The following is a 20,520-nucleotide window of genomic DNA, read 5'->3' on the forward strand; positions in this document are numbered from 1 at the left end:
AGGCATTCACTCTCCTTGTGACATCTGCACAGGAGAGCTCCACTGAACCAAACTGCCCCCACAGACCTAACAAATTCATGCCCTCCCAGCCCTGTTCCCATGGGGAGCTGGCAGGGGTCTCTCCCACCCTCCAGCACAGCTTCAGCTCTTTGGCTGTACAAAAATCCCCCTTTCTCTGCCCAAACACAAAAGCTCCAGCAGCATCTCCCAGGCGTCGGGTGGGAAGGGATGAGCCAGTTCCGTGCTCCAGCACAAACCGTGCTCGTCCCAAATGCACAAACACAAAGGGCTGCTCCTGCTCACACCCAGCCTTGCCCAGTGCCCTTTGCTGTCCCTTCTGCACCTTTTCCAGTGCCAGGCTGTTCATGGAACGTGGCCCACCCTCAAAGGCACAGAGGCTGCAACGCGCCGGGGCAAGGCCTGAAGGTGGTTCAGGGCCTTTCACGTGATGGAACTGTAAGAAAATTGCAACAGTCCTTGTGGTTTTGGCATTTTAAAAAAATCCTGCCTAGCACAAGGAATGATTGAGTGTGCTGGTGGCTCAAGAGAACCGGGAGGGGCAATGAGCTACAAGAAGAATATGGGACTGAATTGCAAACTCTCCATCTCAAAAGCAATTACTGATCCCATAATCTTAAAAGACTTAAAAGCAGCACAGTTGAAATTTAATCATTTACTATTAGCTATGCTAATGATATTAGCTGAATAACCAACAGAAATATTAGAATTTCTCTGGAATAAATTCAACTATTCAGAAACTGATATTCTGAAAAGTATGTGTGATCCTAAGGCTTGTACGATGTCCTGGTGGATTTTTCATGATTTCCTGCATTTTCCATGTTTTTCTGCAACAAAGAAGAACTCAAGGAAATGCTCCCGAGTTCACTCATGTCCTGCCAAAGCAGCCACCACCAAGGATTTCACAAGTCCACATCACATTTGATTTGTGTAGAAATCCTCTACGGAAGTTTCAAGTGATCAGAAGCAAGTTATTCACATTAAAATTGTAATCTCAAATTATTATTTTAAAATGACAGAAAATTAACCAGTCTGAGGTGAAGCTTTACAAGTATCTCTGGAGGCAGAGAACTGGGCTTTTTGCTCTTGATGCAAAGAAATATTCCAGTTGTTTCAAAATACATTTGCCATATTTTAACCCTTACATTAATAAGGTATCCTGCATGAAAATGTTGTTCTTTGAGAATAATACACCAGGTAATATTCAGATTTTCCATCTAATTCTGAAGGCACAACTGCAACATGCAAGCACAACACGCTAGCAAACTCGTTACAACTGTACAAATACTTTTAAAAAAATTATTTCTGGAAGCCCAGCAAAAGCTGGGTTTGAAATCTCTCAGTGGAATTACATTTTCGTTCAAGCAACACCACACAGTTTGGAAGCCACGGAAAATATCTATTAAGGCAGTTGCTAATTTAGAGAAAAAATGACCCCATCTGGAACAGCGTCTGCAGCGCTGCTCATTGCACCACAAGAAAAATATTATTGTACTGCAGTGTGTAAAGCCTTGTAACAAAGATGACGCCAGGTCAAAAGAATCTAACTTAGAAAGAGAAGTTGAGGTTAAGGTCTTGCTTTTACTGTAAAAGATAAAGTCCAAAAGGAAGTTTAACATGAAGGGAAGGGGTGGAAAAGAGATGAGCTGAACTAACAGTTAACAATTTTTTTTCCCACCTTAATAAAGGTTTCCAGCTCCAAAAAGATGTCCTCCAAGAATGTAAATTAAGAAAAGTAACTTAGGAAATATTTTTATATGTAAAGAAATTTAAGCATAGCAAGAGTGTTATAGAGCAGATTGCTCAAGTAACACTTCAATAGATTGAGAGATCCCAAAGAGAAATGATGGGAATTACATCCCTGAGTTGGAAACTCTGGTGCCTTAAACAACAGTGAGGGTAAGTCAGGTATTTATTGACAACAGCTCAAAGTCAGGGTGAGTAAGGGGGTACCAAAACTACCAAAATGTGTAACCCAGGGCTTTTTATTTTTATTACATCAGGCGCTTGCCCGTGCAGCAGCACTGAATCTGAGCAATCCCCTCCTCAACTGCAGCATCATTTGCCATAGACATCTATCAGAAACTCATCTTCTCAAGAAACCCCAAATGAACCCTGCCCATGCAGGAGCAGCAGGGTGGTGCCCAGTGCCATCCTGGGCTGCCCAGGGAGATCCCTGCAGCTTCCCCAGCACTCCCTGGCCCTTGGCTAACTCCAGCTGCTGGCACTGCCGTGAGCCATTTCCCTCATTCTGCAGCCCAACTGCACATCCGATTACTGCAGCAGCATTGCTAAGGAAGAGGTGACCTGTACTGGGTGAGATCAGTGGGAAATGAAGATAGTAACCATTCTAATACCATGCCAGGCCTGTTGTTGAGTAATCCAGACTTTGGACAAACAAAATAGCAAGCAGTTATACAGGACTACAAGCATCTGTTTCCAAGAGGTGTCCAGATCATTAGCAGCTAATTCTATCTATCTCTGTTACATTCCCTGCCATATGCTGGGGGATAATCTCAGCAAGCAACAGGGATTTTCATCTCAAATCCCAACAAATCTGCTCTACAAGGCTTCATAGTTTTTCTTATGTCACTTATGAGATAATACCTCTAAGCTGCTCCTCTCTGCTCTTTCTATGCCTTGTGTACACTCCATCACAGCAACCTGCCCAGTAAAAACTGACAATTTCTCTGTGCCATCCTGGAAAAAAATCCCCTCCCTTGTCAAGAGTGAATATAAAATTTATCTCTTGGATAAACTCACACTTGGGCTGTCCCCCTCACCCTATGAGCGCCATCCTCCAGATGAATGATGGCAGTGGATTTGAAACAATCTCAAATAAACCGTGGCATGCCAAGCTCAGGGTGGTGAGGATTTGGTGGTCCTGCCTCCTGCCAGCCCCCAAAGTGATGAGAAGTTCCTGCAATCCCAGAGTTTCCCCCTGCAATCCCAGAGTTTCCCCCAAAGCCACAGCGGTGCCGCTGCTGGCGCGGACGGACGTGCGGACGGGATATTTTTATCTCCCCTTCATTCCCATCCCCGCCAATCCAAAACAAACTTGAACCAGTGGGAAAGATGGTTCATGATGAGAAAAGGATTCCCTGGCTCGCCCTGCCTGTCACCACTGGATACATGGATCCCTGCCACTGCAGTGGCACAGCTGCACCAGCCCTGGCTTCCCAGCTCTCAGCAACCTTCCCAGACAAAACCAGCAAACCTACTGCTGGAATTGTAGCAGCACCAAACCACATAAGTATTATGTAAAATGATCTTTTTCTAAGTATATGTTTATTGTGCACAGAAGAAGTGGATTTAATTACAAACAACTGGAAGTTTTTAACAGGCTGGATTGCCCCCTACTCCCTTTCTAAAAACTAAGGTTTGGCAGCAGCTTTTGGGTTTCATTGCAAGTCTTCTAAGTATTTCCTTGGAAAGACTTTACACTTGGTCCCAGGCAAGAAGTCAAAATCAACATTTAAAAAGCATGCCCCGCATAATTTCCAGGATTCAGCAGCATTAAGGTATACTTATGGAGGCCAGGAGGAGAACTGCTTTTTGTGCTTTTTGACTCCATGCATAAAGCTGGTCTTCAGACAAGGAAGTTTATATTCCAAATAATATTTTTAACTACATGTGGTCAAGTACATAACTTATCAGGCCTTTCCTCAGCCCCCTCCCAAAATAATCCTGAACACTAAATACCTTTGCAGTATTTAGATTTTGCTTAGACCTCTACTAGAAGCAACAGATCCTCAAACCCCCTAATGCAGAATAATTCAACAGCAAACAAAGTATCAAATAACATTTTCTTAAATTCCTTTGTACCATAAAACTCCCATTTGGGCTTGACAGTGATACTCAGGCTGCATTGGCTGGTTCTGCACTCAAGTGGTTACACCCAGTTCCAAGGTGTGTCCCTGTGCTTTGCCCAGGGGATGGAGTGTCCAGGTGGGATGGGAGCACACAGTGACTCTGAGGGGACACTGCCCTGGCTCACATGAATAATCCCACTGGAATCACAAGGATATATACATGTTTGAGAGCTAGCCACTCAAATTTCATGTTTATTTTTGTTTGGGGAAAACAGACCAGAAGAAGCATTTTCCTTGTAAATATCTGAAGTTAAAAACAAATACATATTCTTCTGAAATATGAGCAAGTGAAGTCCTGCATCACTCACCACCTAAACAAAATGCTACAGTTGAGGCTGAACTTCACAGAAGCTGGGAGAAATGAGAGCCCAGGTAGTGTTAAGGGATCAGGGGAGAAAATATCTTTCAGCTTGTACAGTCTAAAAGGAATTTGTTCCATACTTTTCATCAGCAGAGAAAAATCAGTTGTATCAAATTGTGAATTTCCTGTGTGGAGGTAAGGCAGGGAAAGCATCAAGACAGAATTTCACAGAGTATTTCTCTTCCAAGCAGACAGTTTTAACTGGTATTTATAAAAACCCAAAACATGTGAATGCAGATTTCCAGCTCACAGCCGTGCCCTTCTCCTCAGTATCCCCATTTCCTCCCTATGTTAAGTCCCAGTCGCACAAATCCCCCCATGCTCCAGAAAACCTCCCAGCTAACCAGCGATCCTGAGATTTCAGCATGAAAAGCAACCAGGAAAAATGCAAACCCAAACAAATACAGCCCACAAACTAAAAATTGTGTTCAGTTGGGGGTGGAGTAGGAAAGAGGAAGAGGTTGTGTACGTGCAGTGAGGATGACACAGAGAAAGAGGAGGTCAAACTCTAAAAAGTGCCTTTTCCCCCTCCTTTCTGCAGCAGCGTCTCTCCATCAGAGAAGCACCCAGACTGGTTTCCACCCCAGGCTCTCTGCTCTCCAGGGCACCTGGATGTGTTTGGCACCTCCACAAAAAGCCAGCACAGCTCATCACCTGCAGCAAGGAGCCTGACAGCACTGCCCAGCTGCTGGCGCCCCACTCCAACTGCTGCAACCAAAACTGGAGAGCCAGAAAGCACCAAAGCCTGGAGAGCCCCTTCCTGCAGCCTTTGGTCCCTGCAGGGCTGGCACACAACAACATTCACCAGCAGCAGGCCTGTGATCCAAACTGTTCCAGGGCATCAGTGAGATGTAAAATCTCTGCAATGTGACGGGAACAGTTTACAGCTGAGGCTCGGGTTTCTGTGCAGCACACACCTCACAAGTTGCTCTGCAAGGCAGCCTCAGCAGGCAGAGTGTGACTGACTCCAAAGTCAAAGGAATGCTCTCAAATGCAAGCATTACATCCTAAAAGCAACTTATTTGGGTTCAAGCCTCCTGTAACATAATGCAGAGGAAGCACAGCTGTGACAGCGCTTGTTCCCTCTTCCCAAACCCTGAGGCAGAAGTGGCTAAACAGAGCAAGACTGGAGATTGTAAAACTGCATCTTACTCCATGCCAGGAACCATCCCATCCTCCCCAGCATCCCCTTCCTTCACTTGGCAAAATAAAAACATCAACTTTCTGACATCTGTGTGACACCTGCTGCCATCTCTCTACATCCCTCAATGCAGAGAATACCCACCAACTTTTCTGCCCTCTTAGTGATATACGGATCTTTTAAAATGCTGCCCAGACACAGACACTGTGGGTTTTCTTTGCAGAGGGAACACATTAGAGGAAGTAAAGAAAACTTTGGCTGAGCTATTTATAAAGCTTGCATGGCTTGGTTCTCAAATGCTTCACTGAGCAGGGGAACAATAAGAATAAGTCATGGAGTTCAACTTCTCTTCTCAAGACACATTCTTCAGGTCTGAATATTGAAACCATCATGGATTTCTATGCCTGGTAACTGAGCTTTCTCAGGAAAAGCATCTGAGTTGTCCTCACACCAGGGAATTGCCAAGCTTTTTTCCTGACATTTTTAAATTGTGGCAATTAGAAGGAAATTCAATGAAATCATGCATATTTGCGAATAAGGACACTCCCAAATTTAAGGGAGCCAGGGAAGAACTGCATGTAATTAACTGCACTCCTCGAGGCTTTTCCTCCAGGGAGGCCCTTGCACAGGAGACAGTTCAATTTAAGATGTCCCAGTGGAGAACACTGCCAACAGTTGCACAGAAGCAAGGAAGACATTTTGCCTGCTCTGGAAGCAGATGGTGCTGACCAAGCAACAGGATCACAAGCTCAGAAAAGTAAAGTCAAAAAGAGAGCACCGTTGGGGTGGAGTTTGAGCTTTAAAAATAAAAATTCTCAGATAACACTGAAATTGGATCCATGGTTACAGATGAATGCAGCCTCTCTAGAGTGATGGATGATGATCTTTATGCCACCAGGCATTTAATGAGTGAAAAAAACAGATTACCACCACACAGACATGGCATCTCTGCTGGGGAAAGGGAGAACTCTGTACATTTATGCTGCTGTGTGACTGCACAGGCACGGCTGGTCCTGGGGATCCTTCAGACTCCTCACCCCCTTCCCACAAAAATTCATGCTTACACATGCACAGAGCATCCCTTCAGCATTAGCTACAACTGTGAAAGTCATCAGTTTGCAGTTCAGATCCCTGTAGGGAACATTCACCTTGCCTCACACAGCATTGCCATCCATTAGCAGCCCTCCATCCTCACTCACTCAGGGCAGAGCAGCTCCAGCTTTTCAGACACCTTCCACTGCCAGACCCTGTTTGAAGCAGCTCAAACTTTGCCAGACTTCAGATATGCTGGCTGGAGCTCCCCACACCATGTGTCTGCCCGAGGCCAATGATCTTTTTGTTTATGTGGAGGAAAGTCACTATCAGGAGCTCTCAAGGAAAAAAAAACAAATGAAAACAAAACCAATCAAAACAAAACAGAACAAAACAAAACAGGACATGAGAAGTAGCTTGCCTCTCCCGTTCCTATGAAATTTAAAATGAGAGCAGGAGAGAAATTACTTTACCAAGTGATCTAAAGCATAGAGGTGCCACTGCTGAGGACACTGAGTTGTTCTGAGATTCAGCAAACAATCCCAAATCACATCACAGCTACAGCCAGCATTGCTTGCACACTGGGTAAACCTTTCTTAAAGTTTGCAAAGCTTCCCAGTTATTTTTGTTTGTGGTGAACATATTCCAAACCAGAAGATCTCCATTTACTGACTGAAAAGGCATCACATTTTGGATGCAGCAGTGGGAACTGAGCAGGACTCGTCGTGCAGAGGCTCCTCATTGCAAAGGAAGATCCATAATTAGCATTCCACCTCCTTGCTGTCCCCAGCAGGATTGTCATGTCTGCACTGGGAAGTACTGGGCAGATGGAAACCACAGAGATATTCCCATGTCCAAGTGTTCTTGTAGTATCTGGTAATTATTGGGAGCCCTATTGGAAAATATTGTAATTCCTTCACCACTGCAGACAGCCCATTTGGGGAAGTGCACGCTGCTGCCTCCCCAGCTGGTATCACAGTGTGCTGCAACATACACACATCACAGGCATCCCCTAGGATTTATTTTGTCCTATTCCTGCTTTTCTTAAAGGGGAAATTTAGTATAAGATGTTTAGCATGAAAAATCTTGTTCTTGAGAATTAGGAAGCACCAGGATAGAGATTCCCTGTACATTTTTAGTCTGTTTTGTCCTGTACATCTTCTACATGACCTTCTGATAAGGATAACAGTTTTCAGCAGGGTGTGTGCCCTCCCTTGCAGCTCATAACACATGGGGCACAAGAAACAAACTGGTTGCAAGTGAATGAAAATCTTGTCAACAAGATGGAATTTTGTCAAGTGCTTGAGCACATACCTGTCTTTGTAACTGGGTGTCTTCCCCTCCCACACCATCCCAAGAGAAATGCCAAGATAACCACCTCCCTGTGAGCTAGCAAGAGAGGGAATCACCACCAGAGAAGGGATATTTTGTGGGATTTGCCATTACCTGCTGCCCTGGAGAACCAGGCCAGCTTCAGTCTGCTACAGAGCTTCCACCAGGGATAACCAGCTGTGCTTCTCACTCCTGGGTGCACTTAGAGCTCCTAAAACTCCCTCTGCAAAAGTGCTGAGTGTTCACAACAATGAGGTCCATGATCTAAATACAGAAAGTATTTACTAAAAAAACCAAAAAACCCCACAAAAAAAGTTGTGTACTATGGATTAAAATTAGAGACAGGGCTGATATAAAATCAGTGGTGCCTTTGGACAATTTCAGCTTTAGTCTTTGGTGGCATTTCCCCCTCCAGCATCCACAAAAGGAGGAGGGTACCACCTCATGTCTCAGCAGTGCCATGCACTGACATTTGTGGAGCATTCAGTCCCTGCAGTGATCAGTGCTGGAGCATGAAGAGTTCAACAGTTCTTTATTCAGCACAGGGTATGATGGAGATAGGGCACAGGGTGACACATTGTATGAGGAGGATAAGAATATTGAATAGCTGCTCATTCACTACACAACATCCATCTTGTGCCGTGAATGGAGTACCAGCCCTGGGGAAGAAAATACAATGTAAACCATACAAAACAGCCCTTAATTATATGGCAGGCAGGGCTCACCATGCAGCACACACAGAGAGGGTGACTGTGGCCTTCAGTCTTCACACTGATATTTCCCAACTTTTTAAAGTGTGTTTTTCTTCTCTATATTTCCCCATAAAAACTTCCCATTTGCATACCCTATATTCATATTTGCACCAGCATAAATATGAATAAAATGAGCATTTCTGTTAAACCATTTTTACTTAAGCACTGCTGTAGGGAACATTCAGAATGGTTGTTATTTTATAAGTTGTAGTTTAATATAAATATGTAGGATGACAAGTGCACATATCTCTATTCATATATTGGTATCTGCAGTTCCTTTTCAAGATGGGAATAAGCTACAGCTACTTTTTACATAGGCAAGAGTTCAGCCTGAGAGAGTGAAAAATCCAAGTACACAGAGATTTGCAAAGCACTGAGAGGGGACCAGCCCAACTTCACTCTCTTAGAGCAAACCAGATTCATACCTTCCAGTCTTTAAAAGAAAAAAAATATATAGAGAGGAAAACCCACATTAGTGTCACAAGTAAGAAAGCACATGGGTAATAGAATTGTTTTGACAAAGTATAAAATCTTTTCCCCCCATAACCACAGACTTTCACTTTTAGAGTCAGGATTGTTCTCCAACAAAAAAACAACCCCACGCAATGAAAAATCACCTCCTGTTCCCAGTAGTCTCCCTGAACTCACACTTTGCTGCCAACAAAACAGTGATTGTAATCTTGAAGTTGTGACTTGTAGAGTTCACTAAACAAAATCCAGAAAGATTACACCTGGTGGAGCATTTCACAAAAACAAAGCAAAAAACCTCCCACTGCTCTGCTGCAAGTAGAGTCAGATTATTGCCTCCAAAACAGTGCAGATGCAACATCTTTGCTCTGCTGAAATCAAGAGAAGTTCCAGGGCTTGGGATTTTATCTTATACAGAAGTGGTGATGGAAAAGGACTGAAAAATTATTAAAGATACCTGCATCAATTAATGGCATAAAAGTGCCCACTGAGTAACTACACCACACACCCCTGAGCACCTGGATAAAATGATGAACTTGTCCTTCCAAAAAATGGAACTACTGTGTGGGAACATAAGCATAAGGTGCGCTGAAGAGCACAACGTGAGTGATACTCTGAGTAACAGCTGTGTAAGTTACACACACACCACACCACCAAACCACAGAGCACTCACAGTGACTTTGTGCACTCCCTGTCCTGCCAGCCCGGCCATAGGAAGGAACGCTCCACATCCCCAGCACAGCCCTTGGAAGTGCCCAGCTACTGCAGCCACATGATACAAATAATTCAGCCCTGGGGACGGCACAGACCTGGAGCATCAGAGCAGTTTTCATCTAAAATCTGTTACAGAGAGAGCTGGCACCCCAGTGTCCCTTGCTGTCCATGTCAGCAATGCACTCCTACAGGAGCACGTCAGCCTAAAAATTGGGAACACAAGTGAGAAACTCCAAGTATCTACTGCAGCTTTTGCCATTGAGCTTCAGCCCAAGTGAGGAGACACTCCTGGCTCTAAGGAGCCAGCTTAAGCTCCTGGCTCTGCACTTGTTCCCCACCCTAACTCCATTCCTTAGAGGAAGATTCAGCTGCAGCTTTAAATCCCAGCTGGATGCTCCTGATCCTGTTTTCATCATCACCCTCCTGCTCAATTTGTGTGTGCAATCCCAGCACAGACACACTCAGCTGTGGCAGCAATACCTGCTGATGTACATGAAGGATCACCAAATGTACCCCAAACTTCATATTCCAGTTTAGAAACAGAAAATCCTCAAAGCAACAGTGAGAGTGGGATGCAGGGGAGAAGCAGCAAGGGAAGGAAACTGGAAAACTGACAGTCCTCGTGCAAGGAGCAGGGAAATGGGTCTCTTAGGCATCCCAAGATTTACAAGAGGGCCAAAAAGTGACTTCCTGCTATTCAAGTCCAGGCTGAAATATAATAAACGACTGCCAGCATAACACTGACTCATATCCATCAGATTTATAAATCAGTATTTTGACAAAGAAAGCTCTGTTGGCTTCACCATAGACAACTCTAAACCACTCAGATATGTAGTTTAACCCACTCAGTGTTCAATGTCATTGCAGCAAAACCCAGCTCTTTATTAAAAACCAGGCAACTGAAGTACTGCCTACAGAAGCCTGTATCAGATAGCCTTTATGACTTAAAGGCTTGCAGATTAACATCAAAACTAGCCCTGCTGTTGGATTTTTTTCTCATTTAATCTACAAAGAGAGAAAAGTTCTCACGGCTCCTCCTTCACACACTTGTTCACTACAGAACAAACTGGAAATACATTAAAACACCAAACGGCAACACACCTACAGGTACGGGGTGCTTGAAAGGAATGCACGGTGGGTAGAGGTGTGATTCCTTACCAACAGTCACAGCACATGATGCTTTACTCTTCCCACAAGTGTTGCTCAACCCCCTTCCCATGAGAAGGAGGGACACCTTTATGAGCAGACTTGCATCAGTATAGCTGCAACCACATCAAAAGAAGCTCTGCTTCTGGAATAGAAACTTTTACCACCAAGATGCAGAAAACTAGATCCAATATTGCTCCTTAAAATTCTGCTCCTCTATTACAGGCTGCAAACACACACCAGTAAGATGAAGGCCAAATGTTGCTGTTTATGCCCTGCAGAACCACGCACCTCCAAGGGCAAGAAGCGCTTAAGTTATTTGTGAATATTTGAAAATATTCCCTATTATTCCAAGATGCTCAGGGTAACCTGTACTCCACCTGCATTGCACTGAGGGGCAGAAGAGTGGACACATTTCCAGCCTCCTTGGACTTACCTGAAGGCCAATACATGACTTTCTAAGCCTATTTGGGTTGGGGTCGTGTACTACACAAGCTCAGACATCACACAATTGCATAATTAAAGCGCCTTTCCATAGGGCACGCTCGGGAAGGCGATGCCGGTGCTGTCACCGTGCAGGAGCATCCCTGCGCAGTCCGGGGCAGGGACGAGCTGCGATGCAGGGAACGAGGGCTGGTGCACGGGACTGGATGGAGCCGCACAGCCCGAGAGGCTGCATCTGCCCGCTGTGCATTCGGGGAGGCGGAGCGGACCACGGCAAATCGCACACGGAAACCCGGGCTTCCTCCTTACGGGAGAGCCGCCCCCGCTGCTGCTGCTGCTGCCGCGGTCCCGCTGCATGGCTCGGTGTGAGCCGCCAGCGTGGGGACAGCGTGGGGACGGCGGCCGCGGCCCCGTTCTGGCCGAGCATCACCTGGGCTGCGGCTGCTCCTTCCCTCGGAGCATCGGCTCCTACCGCACACGGCAGCGGGCGCGGCCGGGCACGGAGCCCCCCAGCGCCGGTACCCCGGGCCGGGCACGGCAAACCCCGGCCGCGCTGCCCCCGCGCTGCCGCAGCCCCGCCGAGCCTCCGGAGCCCCCGCCCGGCGCCGCCGCCACGTGCGCGCCCGCCCCGCCCCGGTGCCCCCGCGGCCGCCGCCCCCTCCGCCCGCCCGGGCACCGGCAGCGGCCTCGGGCCCCGCACCTGCCGGGCCGGGCCGGCCCGAGCCGAACCGCGCCGCCCCGCTCACCCAGCAGCAGCAGCCGGTGCGTCTGCTTGTACTCGCGCTTCTCCGCCTTCAGCGTCTTGTCGATGCTCTTGCTCCGCTTCTTGTCCGCCCGCTCCTTGGCCACCAGGTCCTGCCGCAGCCGGTGCCGCACCTGCGGGTCCCCGTGCTCGGCCGCCGCGGGGGTGTCCGGCTCGCCGCGGCTGCCGTAGGGCGCGGAGGGGTGCGCGGCGGCCAGGCGGGAGCGCAGGCTGTAGCACAGCCCCATGGTGCCGGAGCCTCCCGCCCTACGGCGCCGCGGGCATCGCTCTCCGCCGGGGCGGGCAGGGCGAGGCGGCGGCGCCCGGCGGCCTCTTAAAGCGGCCCCGCTCGGCCGGCGGAGCGCGGGTCCCGTCCCGTCCCGCCCTCCCGGCCGGTCCCGCGCCGCGGCCGGCGGGAGCGGCCGCACGTGATGCGGACATGTTTACCGTATTCTCTGGAAAGCGGCCCCCGCCGCAGCCCGGCCCCGCGGGGGAGCGGCCCCCGCGCCCCCCTCCTGACCCCCCCGGCGGCGGGGGGCGCGTCCCGGGACCCGCGGGATCAATGCGGGGACAGCCGGGGCACAGCGCTGCCCCAACGCCGCGGAGCCAGCGCCGCTTTGACGTTTCACCCTGGCTTTTGCCGGGTCGGGACCTGAGCCGACATCCCATGGTGAGGATGCTGCGGTGCCAGGGAGAGCCCGTGTCTGGTTTGGACACTGCGCCTGAGCTCCTCCACACAACACATGAGCCCACTGGAGAGCAGGACTCTGTAAGATCTGTGCCATTTTCGTGCCCCATTTTTAATTCACTTCCTGCCACATACATGTTTGTCAGTGACTTCTTGTTATTTTCTACCGATGCCGTCATCCAGTGGAGAAGTAACTGATGAACTTCCTCTGGAGGCACCACATCTGCCTCCTGACAGCAAACTTCACTTTCAGCTTCTCAGTTCTCTCAGTTTACCTGGCCTGGGGTGGTGATGCTGATTGTGGCTGTGCCCCCTTCCCTGGCAGCACGGGCTGTGCACAGCACTGCCAGCTTTGTCATGCTGTATTTTGTACTCATCTCCGGCCAGCTCTGAGCATTTACTTATGAGATGACTAATGCTCTCTGGGGCCTGGCCACACATCCTGCACTCTGGAATTGAAGCTTTCCAATCAGCTCTCTGTGCTGTAGCCTGTCCTCTGCAAATAGCCCGTGTGGTTCTCACTGAAATCTCCATTTCCCCTCTCGGTGCTTGCTCACAAGTTAGGTGTCTTCTTGATGCGAATTTCTCTTTCAAAATCAACTGCAAGTGGTACAGTAATTAGTATGTGTAAGAATGAAATCACTGCACAGCAGGGAAGTTCACTTTGCCCATCACTGCTAGCCCAGGGTTTGACAGCAGTTGCTGCCTGTTGCAGAATAAATCCATCTCACTGCCTGTTGCAGAATAAATCCATCTCACATCAGGCTCAAGATGCCCACATGACTCATTCTGCCTCCACTGTTGTAATGCCTTTTCCTCTGGGACCCAGAGCTCGTTCTTCTGATGAACACACCCCTGAGAATGTAATATAACAAGAAAATGTAAAGGTCAGCCTAGAAGATTATTAATAGTTTTCTTTCTCTTCCTGTGCTTTTTGGAGAGACACTGAGACGAGACAAATCTTTTACTTACAGACAGGACAGTTCTTTGAAACAGGCTGGTTTGTGGGGATCTGTCTATGTGGCACCTGCCAAAAGGAAAGGGAACTCTCTTGAGGACTGTGAAGAAAACAAACAAACCCAAAAACTAAAATGACAAACTAGTAGGAACATTCAGCCTATAAATTTGTTCTCTTGGCTGTGGGGGTAGGCAAGCAGAGTTTTCCTGCTGGTGCAATTCACAGCAAGACAAGTTTAAGGTCAGCCTGTCTTGGTTTGGTTACAATGAAAACTTTGCCAGTGCAGGTGACAAGTTCAGCAAAGCACACCAAGCCCACCTTGGCTGTAATGTCCATCCTCTGAAGAAATCTGAAAATAAAGTAAGATTCCAAATTGGAAAACAGGCTTTACCTCATCCTATTATTCCAAACCCCAAGAATAACTCATAAAACTTACAAATTGCTTGTTTCAGGAAATCAGAAATTTCACATCCTGCTGTAGCCCTGGCTGTGGCCCTGCCCATGGTTACAGCATGGATGTAGTTACTTGGATTCCAGCTGTTAACTATGCCAATGTATCACTTCCCTGCTTACACCAGTATTAATTAGAGGCAAAAAGTGACAGCAAGGGTGAAGTCTCATGTTTCACCTGTGTGAAGGCTGCATGACACAGACTGACAGCTTTTTAAAATCACACATAGTTTCAAAGACAGAAGAGGAAATTATCTTCAAGATCTGCCTTTCTCTGACTCTCAGGAGGGAGGAAGGGGATAGAAAATTGTCTTTTCCTGAGCACTGGGCTGTAGATCTCTGAATGTTTATTCTGTTGTTTTTACCAGCTGCAATGGTGGAAAAAAGATGGAGAGGTTAAAAAGCAGAATGGGCCATCTGATAATACAAAAAATATTAAGGAAGAAAAGAGGCAACAACTGTGAGACTGCAGTGTTAAAAGAAGAGACAGGGACACACACGCAAAAAAACTTGGATCACCACTAGGAAACATGACAGCAAGAGAAATGTAGATGAGTAAAATTTGCATTTATTTGTACCTTGGGAGGGAAAATAACTGATTGAACTGAGACTCCCAGTGCTGTTAGAGAGAGTGGTCTATATGTACAAGCCCCGTTTCTTTCTTGGTGCAAAGCAGCACATGTCAGCCCTGCTGCTGGCACTGCCCTGCCCTGGCAGGGCTCTCTGGGGCCCAGGCTGCACTCAGCTTTTCCAGTGTAGGTGGCTGTAGCCTGGCACGGTGGTTAAAGACATCTGAGTAAAGGTTTAGCTCTTGGAATGGGCCCCGAGATTGCTGTGCAGTCTGGCTGGAGCAACAAAGGGGGCTGAACACCCCTGAAAACAAATCCTGCCACCCAGTTATATAACAAAGCTTTTAGGGCATAAGGAGAGGACTCTACATTTGTGGGATTTGCTCAGTTTACAAGGTTGAACACCCACTACAGACTGTGAGAGTTTTCCATTAATTTTAGCTGAAGAATTAATTTTCCATTCATTTTATCTTGTCTTTGCTTTTAGTTCTTTCCTTCACTTAACTCTTATTTTGCTGTCATTTCTCTGTTTCCTGCATTGTAGTTTAGGTCAAAAATGGTGACTAAGTACCTAATTTAAATCATGGATTCCTAAATTCTTGTTGAAGTATCAATCTAAGCTGTTAATTTTTTGCCTTCTTTCTGAAAAAGTCTGAAAATCAAGAGCTCCTGATACCTATAACCACAGAGCCACCATCACTGCCCTCATCACATCTCTTAACCTAAAAGGTGGCTCATCTGTAAAGTAAACACCATGATGCACAGATAAGGCACGACAGCAGAATCAGCTCCATCTGAAATGTATTTCAGATATAAAATGACAAGAGTTATTGGTGCTTCTAGCCATGGCAGAGTGACTGAAGACATGGTCAGCAAACTGTGCTTCTGTTACTGCTCAGCAGCTTTCAGCTTCCACCTGTGCTCGTGGGGCATGGGCTGAGCAAAGCCACCTCCATCTGGGACATTGGAGACCATTCCAAGTACAAAAAAGGCAAAGTCTTTGTTTGGAGAGACTTGAGCATGTAGATACAGCTGGGGAGGGGACAATGGTCTAAATGACAGCTCTGACTGACACCCTTCAGTTCATCCTGGTTCCCATCAGCAGTCCAGGGCTGCAGGAGCAAAGCTCTGCACTTTACTCTGTGTGGTGTGTAGCTGAGTAGATAAGCATCCAACTTACTAATATCCTAATTTTCTTTGTGTAGATGTGAGATTTCCATGAGATCTTTCATCCCCTGATCCAGCATTTGTCTTCTCTCTGGTTCTGACACTGCAGTGAGGGATAGAAGAGCAGGCGCAGAACAGCCACTGCCACCATCCAAACTCCAAAGTACAAACGTTTCACTCTCAAATACAATAAAACTCGCTACCTTTCCCCTTGGCTATCTTAATGGTTGGTTTTCCCCTATCTTGGTTTGTGGCTTCATGTCCCAGTTGCCTTCAGGAATATCAAAATACTTTCACTTTTTTTCCCCCCTGTAACAGACCATGTGTAAGTTTCCCAGAGAGGCCTTCTCTGTCCTAGAGCTGTCACCTGGAAACATATTTATGGCAAAAAGACAAAACCACATTATTAAATTTCCTCAATTCAGACATCGTAAATTTCCTCAATTCAGACATCACTTAACCAGATGATGGAGCCAATCCCACTGATTTTACTGGGGTTTATACAAATCTGGCATCGACTTTCCACAGAAGAGGTGCCCTGAGCTGGGCTAGAAAGCCACTGGGATTGCACTTGTGAAAACAGCAAAGCAATATTTTGATAAAGCAGCTTATTTCCATTCCATAACTGCTTTTCCTACAGCCTGCAGATACTTCCTTCTGCCCCCTGTCCCTCTCCATGAGATAAAGGGACACATTTGTTGTCGAGATCATTGTGGCACCCTCAGCAAGCCGAGGTTGTCATGGGACTCCCTGCACAAACAGAGCAGGTTTTCAAGGATAATACACAGCATAAATGAGCAGTCTTGTTCTGTCAACAAACCCCCGTGTGTTTATAAGGACCCTCGAACGTGTTTTTAAAAATACTTTGCGGTATTTTTAGCCGTGCAGCCTCCCCTGGCACATCGGGCCTGCTCCGGGCGCCGCTCTCCCCCTCGCTGTCCCGGGACAGAAGTCCCATCCCACCGGGGATGTACTGCAGGGGCTGAGCCCCGGGCAGGGCACGGCCCGTGTTGTTCGGGCTGCACTGACATCTGTTGGCTCTTATCAAGCCGGGTAGGAAAAAACAAGCCCGTGTGGTTTCACGCAGGGAGATAGCGGCAGGAGCGAGGGACGGGCGGCGATAAGGACGGACAGACAGCGCCGGCCGGAGCAAGGGCGAGCAGCCGCAAAGCTCGGCTGGCAATGGCCGTGTTCCCTGCGAAACAGGCAAGGGATTCCCATCCCGTCCTTCCAGCTCCTGGAGGAGCAAGAGTTGCCTGCTGAAGGATAAACCGAAGCCAGCCCGTGTTGCTCCAGTTCCTCGCTCCGTGTGAGTAATTAAAGCGGAGGGACACGAACACTCATTTCTGAATCAGTGTCTGCAAACATCACACACACAGCGTTTTGGAAAAAGCAAGTAAGCCCCGAGCACAGCGTTTCGGTTGAAGTAGCAAACTCTTACTCAGATGTACAATTTGGATAACAGAGCTGCAATGTTTGGTGTAATAGGCAGAGAACAACTGCATGTGCTGGAGTTCAGCCAGCATCCTGCTTTGGTTATGTGCTGCAAACCCTGTGTCTTGTGTCAGGCTCTTATTCACGGAATTAACACCAGGCTGAGCTGCAGTGGGTGACAGGGCTACACACTGCTCTGCCAGCCTTGGGCATGGAGAGTTACACAGCTCTGCTTGGGCTGACTAAAACCTGAAGTGTGGCAAGTCCCAGGCCTGACTCTGCAGCCCAAGGGGCTTTCTGAGAAACACTCTGCAAATGTGGGGCCCAGCTGGTTTGGGCACTCACAGCTCTTTGCGAGCAAGAGAAAGGGCAAACCAGTAGCAGGGAGGTATTGTGGGCATGGGAGGATGTCATGTGGAAGAGGAGTTCTAGAAGACTTGAGAGAAAAGGAGACTACCATCAATTTTCTCTTTGAGTGGAAACAGTCCCAGAAATCCTTGTCCCTGCTATTCCTCACAAATACTTGTTATATGATTGGGTCAACAGCATTTAATTTTGGCCACAATGTATAATCTCATTTTTTAATGTCAAATTTGCCCTTTGATTTTAAAGACAGCTTGTGCTGTTCAGGTTCTGAAATAATTTAAAACAGAATTAGCTGATTTTACAGCTTTATAAATCTCTCCTGGTTGGCTGCAGTGTAAGTAGGTTGTTAAATTCTACCAGTAGAGATTTCATCATTTCTCTGAGTGCTGCAGTTTAATATTTGCCATTGAAGCACTGGGTCAAGCTGACTTTGCCTGCTAGTCTTCACTGTTTTCATGCAGCTTTAAAGGAGAAAATGTCAGAGAAACAAGGGATCTACTTTCTGGTAAAAAAAGCACAGGACATGAAAGCACCTCTGGCTGCACAGGACAGGGGATATGGGCAGGGCTGGTGTCCCCTCTGCCAGCAAGCCCTGGAGCAGCCCTGCCACTGATGCTCTGTGCCAGCACACTCCTGAGCCAAGGGACAGCGGGAGCTGCCAGCACCTCGGAGGCTGAGCAAGCCCAGGCTCTCAGGAAGGCACTGCAGTGACATTCCCACAGGAGCTGGGAAGCAGCAGCCCTGCAGGGCACTTGGAGCTCCCAGTTGCACCTTCTCTGTTGAGTGACACCTGCCTCTCATTGGCACTGCAGGAAACAGAGGCATCCATGCACTGCAGCTGCAGCCATAATTCTGATTATTTGTGCGCTGCTCCCAGGGCAGGATACCATCAGTGACTGGGAGGGAAACAGGAGAGATGCTCCCAGGGCTCAGCAGCTGCTCTGTGTCACACTCTGTCACCCTCTGGCCTGGGGACAGTGTCAGAGCTTCCCCAGGCTCCTGGTAAGTCAGTCACAGCAGGGAAGGAGCAGTTTTGCTCTACTCCTTGCTTGCAGCAGTGCAGTTCACACCCTCGGTTGGTCACTCTGCAGCTGCAGCAGAGCGTTTCCTCTGGCAGGCACACACGGAGCGGATTTTGGCGCTCTCCTGTGCCCCAGCACGGTGGGATGGGCTCAGCTGGCAGCAGGAGATCCTTCCTCCCTTCCCTTCCCTTCCCTTCCCTTCCCTTCCCTTCCCTTCCCTTCCCTTCCCTTCCCTTCCCTTCCCTTCCCTTCCCTTCCCTTCCCTTCCCTTCCCTTCCCTTCCCTTCCCTTCCCTTCCCTTCCCTTCCCTTCCCTTCCCTTCCCTTCCCTTCCCTTCCCTTCCCTTCCCTTCCCTTCCCTTCCCGCAGCTGTGGCGGTGCCGGAGCCGCAGTGCCATCCTCTAGATGTCACCAGTGCCACGGGCTGTGCCTCTCTGCGGTCCCAGTCCCTCGGTGTCCCCCAGGAACAGAAGCACAGCCTGGGGTGGCAGCTCCAGGCCCTCTGGGAGCTGCTGATGAGGCCCAGGGTGCTCACAGCAGCCTCGTTAAAAGGTCAAAAAAGAACGACGCTGCTTCGTTTCTTGCTCAGCGTTTCGGCTGTTATTTCGTTCCATGCTTTCTCACATCTGGTGTCTCATCCATTCAGATCTCTGCCTTTTCTTCATCCTTGCTGATGCTGCGGTGCTCAGGTGCAGGCACAAAAGGGAGTGATCAGGAATTTATCACCTTTCCTCTTCTGGTGCGACAACAGAAAAACCCCTTGGCAAGTACAATGTTCCTTCTCATCCTCCTCCCCTGCTGAATTTTGCTGTTACTTCACTGTTATGTTTTTCAGCTTCCCAATGGTTCCTGTAGAGTAAGGATTAACTCTTTGCCTGGACAGAGCCAAATCACATCAGGTTGGAGTGTCCAAGCAAAAGACTTGTGTTTTTTAGGGCAGACTGACAGTGCCCTTCACCCAGGAGGGTCCTTCTGGGCTGACCTGGAGCCCTGCAGCCATCTCTGAACCAATGGAAAGGCTCAAGTGAAAGAACAGTGCTGCCAAGGAAAAAACACCTCGAAGTCTCTCATTTATAAAGCCCTCCTGGAAGTGGAAAGCATTCATGATTCCCCTTGCTGTTATTACTACTGAGAAAATTACAAGAGAATTGACCAATGAAGGCAATGAAGTCTTTCCATAGTAGGAAACAGTTCCATGTCCACCAAAGGTGCCAAAAAGACACCTTTGCTTACATGATACAAGATACTTTGGTTTCTCTTCCATTTAAAAATGTGTTTTTCTGTATCTCAAGGAGTGTTTTTCTCTAGGCAGCTAAGGAGGATTTGATGAGCTTTATTAATTTTTGCTGAGGACATCTGTGCTCCCATTAGGAAATAGTTCTTCCTTACCGCCAGCACCAGCCAGTCTGCAGTCTTTCGAACAAGATTTTAGGTGCAGAATGCAAAATTGACCCTCACCCAGCCTCCACATGGACTGAATTAAATTCCACTGAGAGCAGCAGTACCCTGGAGCTGGAGCAGAGGAGCAGATGAGTGTGTGGAGCCTGCAGTGGTAATCATAATTCTGAATATTTGTGCCCTGCTTCCAGTGTCACTCAGTTTCCAGCTGGGGGCTGGAGAGGGGCTCATTCCTCTGCAGCACTGACACTGCACAGACACAAACTCCCCCTGCCAGGCTGCAATTAAGGCACAGTCCCTGGGATAATTCCCTTTCCTGTGTGGGAGCAGCAGCAGCTGCCGGGGCAGGGGCAGCCCTGGGTGTGATGCAGGGCACAGCCTGACCACCTGCATTGCTTCAAGTGAACATTTCCACCCTTGTGCTGAGGGGTGCAAACACATTCCAGC

At 47.9% G+C, this 20,520-nt stretch overlaps 1 protein-coding gene across 1 annotated transcript in view; it reads right to left on the reverse strand.

Moving 5' to 3' along the window:
* Window positions 1-12,431, reverse strand: part of GNAS (GNAS complex locus) — a 130,291-nt gene extending 117,860 nt beyond the window's left edge. The window contains exon 1 of the mRNA XM_074553801.1: window positions 12,027-12,431. Coding sequence (XP_074409902.1) covers window positions 12,027-12,270 — 244 coding nt within the window. The 5' untranslated portion in view covers window positions 12,271-12,431. The remainder of the gene's footprint in view (window positions 1-12,026) is intronic.
* Window positions 12,432-20,520: the final 8,089 nt, after the last annotated feature.

This window comes from Zonotrichia albicollis, chromosome 17 (assembly GCF_047830755.1).
Source record: "Zonotrichia albicollis isolate bZonAlb1 chromosome 17, bZonAlb1.hap1, whole genome shotgun sequence".
NCBI classification, from domain to species: Eukaryota; Metazoa; Chordata; class Aves; order Passeriformes; family Passerellidae; genus Zonotrichia; species Zonotrichia albicollis.